This window comes from Apium graveolens, chromosome 2 (assembly GCF_009905375.1).
Source record: "Apium graveolens cultivar Ventura chromosome 2, ASM990537v1, whole genome shotgun sequence".
NCBI classification, from domain to species: Eukaryota; Viridiplantae; Streptophyta; class Magnoliopsida; order Apiales; family Apiaceae; genus Apium; species Apium graveolens.
This window is the reverse complement of record NC_133648.1, coordinates 291,353,134-291,366,646: the sequence shown is the minus strand read 5'-3', so window position 1 is coordinate 291,366,646 and position 13,513 is coordinate 291,353,134. Positions and strand designations below refer to the sequence as shown.

General features: G+C 34.5%; 1 protein-coding gene across 1 annotated transcript; it reads left to right on the top strand.

The window, feature by feature from the left end:
- The first annotated feature begins 2,604 nt into the window (after nucleotides 1-2,604).
- Nucleotides 2,605-12,757, top strand: LOC141708591 (putative glutamyl endopeptidase, chloroplastic). Its single transcript, XM_074512295.1, has 15 exons — nucleotides 2,605-2,948; nucleotides 3,327-3,534; nucleotides 3,984-4,094; nucleotides 4,683-4,728; nucleotides 6,242-6,351; nucleotides 6,446-6,949; nucleotides 8,006-8,134; nucleotides 8,427-8,726; nucleotides 8,804-9,262; nucleotides 9,395-9,460; nucleotides 9,990-10,050; nucleotides 10,131-10,280; nucleotides 10,932-11,069; nucleotides 11,293-11,600; nucleotides 12,450-12,757. Coding segments are annotated over exons 1-15 (2,883 nt in total). The 5' UTR covers nucleotides 2,605-2,656; the 3' UTR covers nucleotides 12,451-12,757.
- Nucleotides 12,758-13,513: the final 756 nt, after the last annotated feature.

Genomic DNA, 13,513 nt, shown 5'->3' with positions numbered 1-13,513 from the left:
AATTCAAGGCCTCATAGTCCAAACCAATAGCTATGTTAGCACATAATTTGTTTTTCTCTTGATATTGTCCAACCAACTGAGATGCATTCTTGATTGATTTGAGCTTCAACTCATTTTTCTCAATCTTCTCTCTTAATACTGCTTCCACTTCTCCAGCACACTTCAGCTTGTTCTTAAGGTACTCATTTTCCTGTTTGATTGTTTCAAGACCAACAAGTTGCAGTTCTAGCTCCTGTTTTTCTCTCTCAAGCTTCTCATTTATTTTTGACAGTTTACTCACTTTCTCAGTAGCTACCATCATGTTTGTGTGGATATGAAACATCTCTACACTCATTTTTTTAACAGTTTCTTTATATTGGCTTGTATTTTAATCAATTATGGTTATAGTTGGTACCTCTAATTTGGATGCAGATGATTCTCCTTGCTCTAGAGTCATGAGAGTATAATTTCTATATTCTTCACTGTCATCCTCTTCATTTGTACCATCCCAACTTTTGCCTTCTGCAATGTAAGCTTTTCCCTGTTGATTTCTCAAAAGTTCTTCATACTTTGCTTCCAATTCCAAATAAGCTTTGTCTTTTTTCACGTTCTTTGGCTTTATACACTCGGTGGCAAAGTGACCTAACGCATCACAGTTGTAGCATCTTATCTTTGATCTATCAACAAATCCTGTTCTATAACAACTTTTTTTCAGCTGAGTTGAACTGAGTTTTTCCTTTCCAATTGTTGTTATTTTTGGATGTCTGACCCTTGCTTTTCAAGTACTTTGGCTTTTTAACTCTAATTTTAAAGAATTTTCTTGCAAGGTAAGCTATTGACTGGTCCATCTCATCCAGTTCATCAAGGGTGTAGATTTCATGCTCTTCTAGCTCCAATATGACTTGCTTATGCGGTTCCTTATTTTTCTGCTCAATAACTTAAACAACTGGAGTCTGAGCTTCTAGTTCATCTTTAGATGATTTACCGTCATTGGCAACCAAGGCATAAATAATATCACCACCGTATGGTTGAATCTGGTAGACAGAGATAATAGGCAGATGTGATGATTTCTATTTTCAGATGGTGATTTTTAGTATACCGATGGCCGATGTGGTGATTTTTGTTTTGCGGTAATAACTTTTGGTATTTTAACAGTGATGACTTTTTATTTGATGGTGGTGACTTTCTGCTAGTCAACGGTGATTGATTTAGAAATGATATGATAGTTATATTAAATAATAATAAATTTAGTGAGTGATGGGACACAAATATAAAGTATATAGATGGTCAAGTAGAGTCAGATTTCATATTTCAGCATGATTTGGTTCTCATTTAAATAATTAATATTGATCTCTCATATATTTATCTCCAATTTGAACAATTAATACCCCAATGAGAACCCACAATATTGTGGGATATGAAATATAGACATATTAACTTATTTGAATGCATTTTTGTTCATCTCTCACCGTTCAATTAATATTTATTTTTTTAATTTTTTTCACCATCTTCTATCTAATTCAACCACCTATCGACAACCATTACATCCGACGTCCACCATTTCTAGCCACCACCATCTCCGACGACTACTATAATATCACCACCGTTAAACACAAAATTACCACCGTTAAACCAAAATTTATCACCGAAAAATAAAAAATCACCATCTGAAAACAAAAAATCACCGACAGCAATAAAAAAATCAACACATTCAGCTACTAATTCGGCCCACCAAATCAATTGACCGACTCCTTTCATAAACTCTGACCATCAACATCATAACGAAAACCACCAAATTTAAATATAAACCACCACATATTAACTATATAAAGACCACATATCCACCATACCACCGAAAAATTATCCTAGAACATTAACCAATCCCACCAATCACAGTTATCTATAATTAACCTAATTAAAACTACTAAAATACTGCACAACAAAAATGAAATTTGTGATACATCAGTTTATAAATGATTAAAGGATGGTGGAATTTTTGTGATGAAAAATATAAATCGGAGGTTGTATAAAGTTTTGAAATCGTCGGTTTTGAAATAAAAAAGGCCCGCGATTGTTTTAACTAACAAGAAGATGTCAGGTGCGGCGGTGAAGGTATGTGATAAAGATGGAGAGAGGGGGATGAATAGTCTGGTGAGGAGTGATGGATCGGCGGCATCAGGCGATGGGGTGGAGAGACAGAGTGAGATAGAAGGGAAAAATAAAGATTTGGTCGGTACAAAGATTTGTACAATAACATTAAAAGAGAAATATTATAAAATGTAAGGCTGAGATTAGATCTCATATATCATTATAATTAAAATTCTTATTTAAGCAACTCCCTATCTAATTAAACTCTAATCTCATATCTCATTATAATTAAAATTATTATTTGAGCAACTCCCATTCTAATAAACATAAATCATCCAAAATTAATTAAATTATTTAACAATACAATTGTTTAACAATACAAATTGGATTCAACATCCAATATCACTTCCTATATTATGAAATCGTTTTTCTTCTAAAAAGTAAATAAAGAAAAAGAAAGGACAAAAAATGTAAGGCAATGACTCCACATTCTTGTACTGCATAAAGAAAGAATCTAAAGTACCCGACACTAGTGGAACTTAGCTTTAAACGATTATAAAAAAACTGACCTCTCCCAAGTCTTGCAGTCATGCGACTTCACAAAGTATATCATCGCTTCTCTCTCTTATCATCTCTCCCTTCTTCCCCTCTTTCTTTTCATCACTCTCTCTCTACTTACAAACAACATATCTCTATACCAATTCGCTCTCTTTCTATCCACCACTCTCATAGTAATAATTCACTAAAACGCACTACTCATTTTCTTGGAAAACCCATCAGAAAAATGTCAACCAATTCTAGCTTTAATGCTCTTGCTGCTGAAAATATGGGCTCAGATGGCTCTGCTGCTTTACCCCCAACTCAAACATATGAAGATGATGGTGTGTTTGTTTATATTGTATATATCTTTGTTGTCTTATTTGTTTGATTCTTATTGATGTTTTGGTAGCTAATTATTGGTAAAGCAGAGATTTTTAAACTAATTGTGCACTTGGGTTTTCTTAGAAATTAAGAAATTGTAGTTTTTAATGCTAAATTTTGATCTTTTTGATAATTTGGGAGAAGGGTTGCTGATAATTTGAAGTTATAAGCTCGATCAATTAGAAAAATGATATCTTTGTACACTTTCATACACACATACATTTGATTCTGGTGCATATCAGCGTATGCAGTTAGGTTTATTGTACGCACACATGGTTCTTGGCTACTTTGATGTTGATGTTAGAAGTCTTATTTTTTATTTATAATTGTGTCGACAGCTTTGGATGGCGGATATCGGCTACCTCCTCAAGAAATTAGAGATATAGTTGATGCCCCACCTCTTCCGGCATTATCATTTTCTCCTAGGCGTGATAAGATACTGTTTCTTAAGCGGAGATCTTTGCCTCCTCTATCGGACTTGGCAAGACCAGAGGAAAAGCTTGCTGGTGTACGAATTGATGCCAAATGTAATACGCGGAGTAGGATGTGAGTTCCTACAGATTTCTGGTTTTTTGCATTAGATAATAATTTGTGTCCGGATATGGTTTTGTTTGTCTGTTATCTAATCAATGATGCCTTCTATACTTTGCGTCTTACTTCGGAATGTAAAAGGACTTTCTATTTGTAGAAGGATCTATATATTTAATATTGAGCACTTCTTCCATTTCACAAAACCATTTTAACTTGAAAAAGATATTGTACCGACGTAAGACTTTCAGTTGATAGTAATTACTATAGACACAAGTTTCCAAGTTTTATGAGTGCGTTTTTATGCCATCAGTTCTTATCTTAAACTCTTATCTGTAAGAATTCAGCGACATGTGTGCAGCAAAGAAAATCCTGCATATGTATTGTTTGCTCTTGATTTTTGTTTTTAGGTCTCGTGTACTGTGACTGTATTATGTTTAACTTTTTTACTTTCTATTCATTAACAGGTCATTTTACACTGGGATAGGAATCCATGACTTGCTTGATGATGGTACACTTGGACCAGAGAAAGAGATTCATGGCTTCCCAGATGGTGCTAAAATCAACTTTGTTACCTGGTAACTCATATCATCCAATCTCCTTCTTACGAACTCTTTTGGCTTTGTAAACCTTTTGGTTCGCTAAAGCCTTCATCTTCTGTTTGAGCAAGCCCAACCCATCAGGTCTAGAACCCATATCTAGTGTAGTTTCGGTTTAGCTTAGTATTTGAAAAGATTACACAGTTTTTGTTAAGAGAATTTTATTAAATTCAGAATTTCAGATAGTGTCTTACACATTTATGTCACTAGTATGAAACCTTATAAAATTAGTTTGATAAAATGGGGAGCAGGGGGAGAAATATATATCTGAAATTATTTTAACGCATTGTTTGGAGATGACTGATGATGTAGTGCACGTCCTGAGTGTGCCCAACAGATAAGTAAGAGATGGGAGAATCTTACTGGTCACGGATTATTTTAAAATTTCTTTATATTCATCGATACTTTTTTTTGTTGCACTTCCTGTTCCAATTTCCATTGAAAATCTCTCTCACTTTTATTTACCCGTTTCTTCATTGAACTTTAAGATTCTATCTTGAATTGTTATTATGCTGTAATGCTAACAGGTTTCTGTAATCTGATTAAATTTGTCTTGTCTTCAATCAGGTCGCCAGATGCCCGTTACTTATCATTTGGCATTCGAGTTGGTGAGGTGATGTGTCCACTTACTAAAACTAAATTGCTGGTTTGATGTTATTATTTATTCTTTGACATTCCACATTATAGTTTATCGACAACATAACGGACTCTTTTATTGGAGCATAACAAAGTTCTAGTGCAGAAAATGGGCTAGTGGTCTACGTCATCACTGAAATGAAATCAGCTCTGACTTTTTTTAAAAATTACTTTAAAATGGACAATTACACGAAATTAGTTTTAACTTGCAAGTGGCCTCTGAAAATTATAAACATCTGATATAGGTTTTATCCTATAATCACATTAAATATTTATGGATATTGACATGGCACATTGACATGGCAGATGGAATCATATCCTACTCAACCTAAACGGGTAAACCTACCCAGCTCGAATCCGTTAAATTACAACTTGACCTGACTTCTTATTCTCTTTAGTCATTCTTCTTCATCACTTATCTCCACCCATCTTCATCACTTGTATTCATCTTTATGACCGAAAAATTTGTAGTTTCTCCTGTAAATTCATGCATTTTTATAGGAACAAAGCACCTCCCATTCATAACCTCGTCCCATTATTTTCTTCCCCGAAAAATTGTCCCAAATCAACAACAATGAATAACACCTAATTATCATTATCACGAACAAAATTTTGACAAAACCCATCAATAACAATCAATGTCGTCAAATTCCATCAAAATTCATTAATAATGAATAACTATTTATTCCCTGATTATCCTAAAAATTATGAAAACGCACACGCATGTATAACGAGTAATTCATGTACATAACATAATAGGTTATATAGATACACAGATATATGAATGACCTATTTAGAGCTGATTTCTTACCTCTTTAATATCCTTACCACCAAGTAATTCCAGTCATACATCCATACCCACTTATATGTGTTCACCAACACCCACTTACTGATTTTTATGTAGGTGGACAGAGATAAAAAAAGATTGAAGAGAGACATAAGATTTATGGGTTAGTTTAGTAGTGTGGATAGGGTCAATTTAGGTCATCTGATGATGTGGATGCTGCTATGGTGTCTAACAGGGCACAAATTAAATTAAAATTTAACACAATTTTAGCTATCATTTAAAAATAATATTATGAAGCATATTCATTGACACCTTGTCACCATATAGCCCTGTTTATTAACCTTATATTTTCTATTTTTACCAAGTGCTTATAATTTTGTGGTGTACAAATTTGGTAAATGGGGAAAATGGATTTTTTGTATAAATAGTGTACACAATGTATGTTAAGGCGTTAGAGATATCACTTATCAGATATGGCAATATGAGTGTTATCTAAGTTGAAAATGTTCTGACCTCTGCTAACTGGCTATATCAAGGATTCCACTGTGAAATGTTTCACCTTTTCAGTAATTCTTGCTGATTTTTCAGTATTTTTTACTTTTAAGTGATTTGAAAAAAAAAATTATAATTTAGACAGCTTATTACTCTACATTATAAAATCCTACTTTTTCAGTTGTCTGCTCACAACCATTTCATGCAACAGGAAGATGATAGTAGCAGTAAGCTCAGAGTTTGGTTTGCTGATGTGGAAACAGGAAAAGCTAGACCTTTGTTTCAGTCTCCAGATATATGTCTAAATGCAATTTTCGACAAGTATGGTCTACTGTCTAGTGTTATATTTAATCATCAGTATATGCTTTTCCACCTTGCAATGTTGACAATTCCAACATCTCTTTCTTAATTTCAGTTTTGTGTGGGTGGATGATACGACTCTCTTGGTTTGCACCATCCCTTCATCACGTGGCAATCCGCCAAAGAAACCTTTCGTACCTTTTGGCCCAAAGATTCAAGCTAATGAGCAGAGAAGTGTTGTTCAAGTTAGAACCTACCAAGATCTACTCAAAGATGAGTATGATGAAGATTTATTTGATTATTATGCTACGTCACAACTTGTTTTGGCTTCCCTAGATGGGACAGTAAAGGAAATTGGCCCACCAGCTCTATATACATCAATAGATCCCTCTCCAGACAGGAAATACATTTTAATTTCTTCATTTCACAAACCATACTCTTACATTGTTCCATGTGGAAGATTTCCCAAGAAGGTTGATTTGTGGACAGCTGATGGTAAGTTCGTCAGAGAAATTTGTGATCTGCCCCTTGCTGAGGACATTCCTATTACATCCAGTAGTGTTCGCAAAGGAATGCGCTCACTTAATTGGAGAGCAGATAAGCCTTCAACACTCTATTGGTAGGATGTCTACACTTCTTTGTTTTCCTTTCTGATGTTTATTTTCTACTGCCCTGATAATGGGAGACCTTTATATAATCTTTTAAATCTGAATGACCTTAAATGTCATGTCCACTCTATGGCCTGTATCTTGTCCGTTAATGATGTACAAAACTGTGAACTATTCTATCGTGTTAGGGATTACTGAGCTTGAATTTTTTTCTTTAATATTAATAAAATTCATATTACATTGTTTTCCATCATTAAGCTATATTTTATTAAATGAGAATAAACGTCTTTATTCTGTGAACATTAAGTCATTAGACATAAGTTGGAATATTTTGCTTCAAAGGTGGGTGATCCATCTTTTTGACTATGAATGTGTCTTCGTACTATATTACTATACGTGTTAAATTTGATAGTTAAGTTCAGGTACATATTTCTTTTGCGTCTTCTGTAGATATCTTTTGAAGCTATTTATACAAGTTTATGATGTTATATTGAAATACTTGAGGTTAATAGTGGTATAAGAGAACATGGCATGCTTCACGAAATACAGTTTAGTAAGGAGGTGCTAATATATTTTTACTGTAAATTTTGGATTGTGCACATGTTTAATTATAATAAACTGATAACTCACCACTATGTAAGCAACACCCAAAAAGAACATAACTTATCTTTGAAGTATTAAATGGAGAAACAGAAGCCTGGTCAGATCGCTTAAACTTTGATTGTGCTGTAACAAAACTTGAATCTCCCTAATTGAGTCTCAACTCTCGAGAGAACTCTTAGCTTAAATGAAGTTTCTCAAGGCCAGTTTATATTGAAGCTACTAGGATTGACTTGCGGTTCAGGTTGTCTTCATAGTTCCTAGAAGTAGAGCTGTCTCATCTTCATATAACTTCTATGCAAGCAGCAAAAATTCAGGACTTCTTCAATTTGTAAATTTTTTCTTATTTTTTTTAGTTACATAACATAGGTACTGTACCTTGATCTTTATGTTTGGTAGTTTGTTTACTTAATCATGTTAGCGTGCTATTAGTAGTAGTAACCCATTATGTGTTAAACTATTGATAGGGTGGAAACACAAGACGGCGGCGATGCTAAAGTAGAAGTGTCTCCACGTGATATAATCTATTCAGAACCTGCTGAGCCTCTTCAAGGTGAAAAGCCATCTATCATGCACAAACTTGATCTTCGTTATGGGTATGCAAACGAGAACTCTCTATCTCTTTACGTGTGTATATATATATGTATGTATGTATGTATATTATATATATGGATTTGTGTGGGCGTGTGTGTGTGTTTGTTTATGTTGGTTGGCACACACTTGTGTTTGCTATTGACAGCGGAAACTAAATGTCAAGAATGAGGCACATGCATAATCTGTAATTTGCAATTCTACGAGGACAATATTGCAATGAAATGTATCCTGCTAATTTCTTACTTTTCAAAACATTAATCATTATGTAATGTGAGAAACCTGTAATTGTTTCAGAGGGATTTCATGGTGTGATGATTCGCTCGCTCTAGTTTACGAATCATGGTACAAAACACGACAAATAAGAACTTGGGTTCTCTCTCCTGGGAATGTTGATACGAGTCCAAGCATACTATTTGATAGGTCCTTCGAGGATGTGTATTCTGATCCAGGATCTCCTATGTTGCGGAGAACACCTGCTGGGACTTACGTGATTGCCAAATTAAAGAAAGAAGGTGACAATGGCACGTATGTTTTGCTTAATGGAAGTGGTGCCACACCAGAAGGAAACATCCCGTTCCTGGATTTGTTTGACATGTAAGTATGTGATTGTTAAAATTCTGTTGTTAACAATTCAATTACTGGGAACAGTTGTCTTACAGATTCAATTTCAGAAAAACAGGGAGTAAAGAACGGATATGGGAGAGCACAAAAGAAAACTATTACGAGACTGTTGTTGCATTAATGTCTGATCAAGATGAAGGGGATATTAACCTTAGCAAGTTAAAAATACTGACTTCTAAAGAATCTAAAACGGAAAACACCCAATATTTCTTGCAGAGTTGGCCAGAAAAGAAGGCTATTCAAATCACAAATTTCCCTCATCCATATCCTCAGTTAGCATCTCTGCAGAAAGAGATGATTAGGTACGAGAGGAAGGATGGAGTTCAACTTACTGCAACTTTGTATCTTCCACCCGGATATGATCCTGCAAGAGATGGACCTCTTCCATGTCTTGTGTGGTCATACCCTGGCGAATTTAAAAGCAAAGAGGCTGCAAGCCAAGTTCGTGGTTCACCTTACGAGTTTTCAGGCATAGGTTCAACATCGGCCCTGCTTTGGCTTGCAAGAGGGTATGCATCATTCTTTTACTGATTCCTAATATGTAGATTCGAGTTAGCTTTGTCAAGGCCCTGTTTCCAGTATTCCATCTTTTTTAGAATAAGTATTTTGGACAATTATATTGATTGAGTTTAGTCTTACAGGTTTGCCATCTTGTCCGGACCAACAATTCCTATCATTGGCGAGGGTAAAGAAGAGGCAAATGATAAGTATGTAAAAAAAATTGGTTGAACTCACTTGTTTTAATTATATAATTATGTTTCTTTTTTTTTTGTGGATCAAAGCTGATCTCTCTATATTTGATCTTTATTAATTATATGTATAATTACTACCATCTTTGGGTTTTCGTGGATTTCCTATTAAATAAAATAATAATAAAGAATTAACTTCTTGGAGGCATTATGACTAACCCCTACTATGCTGTCAATAAGAGGAAGTCTGAACAGCTACAGTGTGATCAGTACCCTTATATAATATTGACACACAGTAGGGGGATATTTGAAACTGGATCTTCTATTCTTACCTCACTTTTGTTTTGAAGGGGGTAAATTCAAAATTGATTATCCATATCTAGCCTAAGAAAATCACAAGTAAAATAAACAAGAAAAGTAACCAAACATTATGAGGGACTTGTTTGTTTTCATGATTTCATCCTACGGAAATACCAAGGTTCCAGCTTCCTGTTGAATTCTTCAGGATTTTCCAAATTGATTTTATTAAATATTATGTGTCCAACAGGTACGTGGAGCAGCTAGTTGCAAGTGCTGAGGCTGCAGTGGAAGAAGTTATACGCCGTGGTGTAAGCTCCTAACTTTTTTAAATTTAGTTGCTCTCTTTTGGACAGAAAGACTTACCAATTCGGTGGCACACTATGGTTAGGTGGCTCATCCAAACAAAATTGCTGTTGGAGGTCATTCCTATGGTGCATTCATGACTGCAAACCTATTGGCACATGCCCCTCATCTTTTTAGTTGTGGAATTGCTCGTTCTGGAGCCTATAACAGAACCCTTACACCTTTTGGATTTCAGGTGGTGTTTCACTCGGGATATAAATATTGATGGCCAATGCTTATTGTTGTCTTTCTTTTCACTTTTATTTGCTGTTTATTTTATATATCAATATTGTAGTGGTCATATATCTAAAGTTTATTAGAATCCTACTCCCAGGTCCCACCACAACAATGCTATTACAGTCTATCTAAAAGTGACATTTATACCCATTACATATTAAAACTAAATACCGTGAATTGCACTAATATTGTTCTTACATGGCTGATAAAACTTAATTAGAATGAAATGCCAGTCATTAGTTATATATACTTGTCAAGGGTCCGTACAGTTAGTGAGTCAGTACATTAGATATACTTGTGTCTTATATTCATTTGGTTCCTTGGTTTGATAAACTTAGTATTGTACTGTCCATCATTATGTTGATTGATCAGTGTAATCATAACATTTTATCTCGGACTCAAGGTTGAAGCTCAATTAAAACCCTTTGTGGTATTAAAGTTTTGTATTCTAAAAAGCAAATTATAAAATGTATATCGCTATTGTCAGGGAGATAATATTCAGTTGGTTTGAAGTTTAATGTAGTGCTTGTGGCAGGATAATAATCCACAATAGTATTATCAGCTCTCTGTAACTTTACTATTATGTAATTGACTAGTGCTATTCATGTAGAATGAGGACAGGACACTTTGGGAAGCCACTTCAGTTTATGTTGAAATGAGTCCATTCATGTCTGCTAACAAGATAAAGAAGCCTATCCTACTTATCCATGGAGAAGAAGACAATAATTCGGGAACACTTACTATGCAGGTAATACAGAGAGCTCTTGTTTTAGGACTTCATCTGTATTATTCCATATCAGACTATCAGTGTATGTTAATTATGAATAACACTAGTACCTGGTCACATATATGATCCTACTGTTAGTATGTGCTTTGACTTGTTTTCAATTTCTAACTGCCTCCACATTTTTAAGTGGCCTAGGTTTATGGGGGGTGCACTAATATGCTATTTTATATTTTAAAAAATACAGTCGGATCGTTTTTTTAACGCGCTAAAAGGTCATGGTGCACTCTGCCGCCTGGTGATCCTACCTTTTGAAAGCCACGGTTATGCAGCGCGTGAGAGTATTATGCATGTCCTCTGGGAGTCTGATAGATGGCTTCAGAAATATTGTGTCATAAACACTTCCGATGCAAATGTAAGTTCTGAATCTAGTAAAGATGTAGCCAAAGAACCTACTGATTCAGAAAGCAAAGCAGTTCCTGCTGGTGGAGGAGTGAAGGAGCTTGACCATCTTGAATCTGATACATTTCAGTCGATCAGAAGATCATCATTATGGTAAAATCAATTTTCCACTTATATATGTTGCATGCCTGCATTTGACTATAAGTAAAAAACATTTATCAAATGATATCCTCTTTAATTTTAGAGTACTTGGTAATGAACTTCTAAACAAAACATGCCAAAGAATGGCCCTTGTGTGAAGCTCTTAAATCAAATAGCAATTGAGGTTTTGGAAGGAGACACAGCCATAGGCATGATGGAGGGCCTGCTGCCTACCTCATTTTAGTGTTACGTACTCGTGATAGAATCTGATGTCGGGGCGGGGGCGTTTTGTTGGGATACTGGATAACTTTATAGACCAATATTAGTCTATGCTCCATTTTAATGGCAACGTGAGTCGAGCTAGATTGCACAATGTTATATGTATGCAAAATTAAGTATGCGGCAAAGAGATAAACATTATGAAGAAACACTTGTATATGAAAGGACAAAGGATCACAGGGCACAGATAACGAGGTTAAGAAGTATCCTCGAGATAGTTAATTTCAATACAAACATTATGTTTTAAAGAATGATTATCATCTGGATTTGCTACTCAAAATGAATCTCATTTTGGATTGATAGGAGTATAATGAAATATTGCAGAATTTTCAACGTTAATCATCCTTGTCGACATACATGAGCAGCTTCATTTTATCTGTCATGAATATATTTGTTTGCAACTGCAACATTTAGCCTTGTAGATTAATATTTAGTAAAAGAAGATAACAAGCCAGTCCTTCAATCCGCAACAGCTATTTATGCATTTCCTTCACTGCATTAAGTGCATGTTTGTTGTGCTCATACATTGACCTCTGAAAATATGTTACAGTTTTTATTATTTCACTCTACTGTATTTCGCAGATTTACAAGGACTTGGAGAAAAAACTTATCAATAGAGCTTGGTTCAGGAACAAAGTATAGTTACTCAGTAAAAAAAGTCTCCAAGACCATTGCTGCCATATTTGGTACTAAAAGTGGAGGGAAAGACAGTATACAACAGACATTCGATATTAGAGCCTGAATTTTTCCAGGCCTCTTTACATCTCAAAATTTTCTCTCAGAAGATTTTGTAACATCAGATATCATTTAGTCTTGAATATATGAATTTCCCATGAACAAAAAACCAGTGGTCTTTAATTGTCGTAATAAATTTAAAGATGATTTCATCATGGTTGCACAACTGTTTGGATACCTAAAGGTACTTAGATTTAGGGAAATCAAGACCAGTACCATCTGATAGACAATAAATTAACGTTAAATTTTGAATTTTAAAATGATAGAAAAAAGAGTTATAGATGTAAAAATTTAGAAAGTTTGCGATTTTTTTTATTTATTTGTAATGAAAAGCCAAGTAAGAACTTTGGGTTTTTTAATTAAATGAGATTATGGTCAATCAAGTAAATTTAAAATTTAACTATTAAAATATACGTATTTGGATTTGAGTCATGAACTATCAGCAAATAGGAGTTTAATCTTGCAGATGCGCTTGCCGATTCTTCATACAAAATGAACTATGATCATTGCATTTAGAGATTTGAGATCATGCAAATTGGCTGGGCTCGAACTCAGCTGCTTCAATATGTTAACAAACTTGAGTTGAACAAGAAATCATGTCCAATAATACTATCGACACATTGTTCAGTTTGTTAAGGAATCGCTGGAGTTAGAGTCTGATAAGAAAAAGTTCAGTCCATTACCTTTAAGGCTGAAAAACAATCGAAATGTTCGATATGTTCAACTAATGTTCGAGTCTGGCTGCTGAAAACAATCGAAATGTACGATGTGTCCACCTAATATTCGAGTCAGGCTCAGTTATAATTTTATCAGAATAGTTCTTTATATTATAGATCTCAAGTTCTGACAAAATATACTTATTGTTCAAGTTCAACAACAGTTTAAAGTCTGATTCGATTTGTTCGCCCATG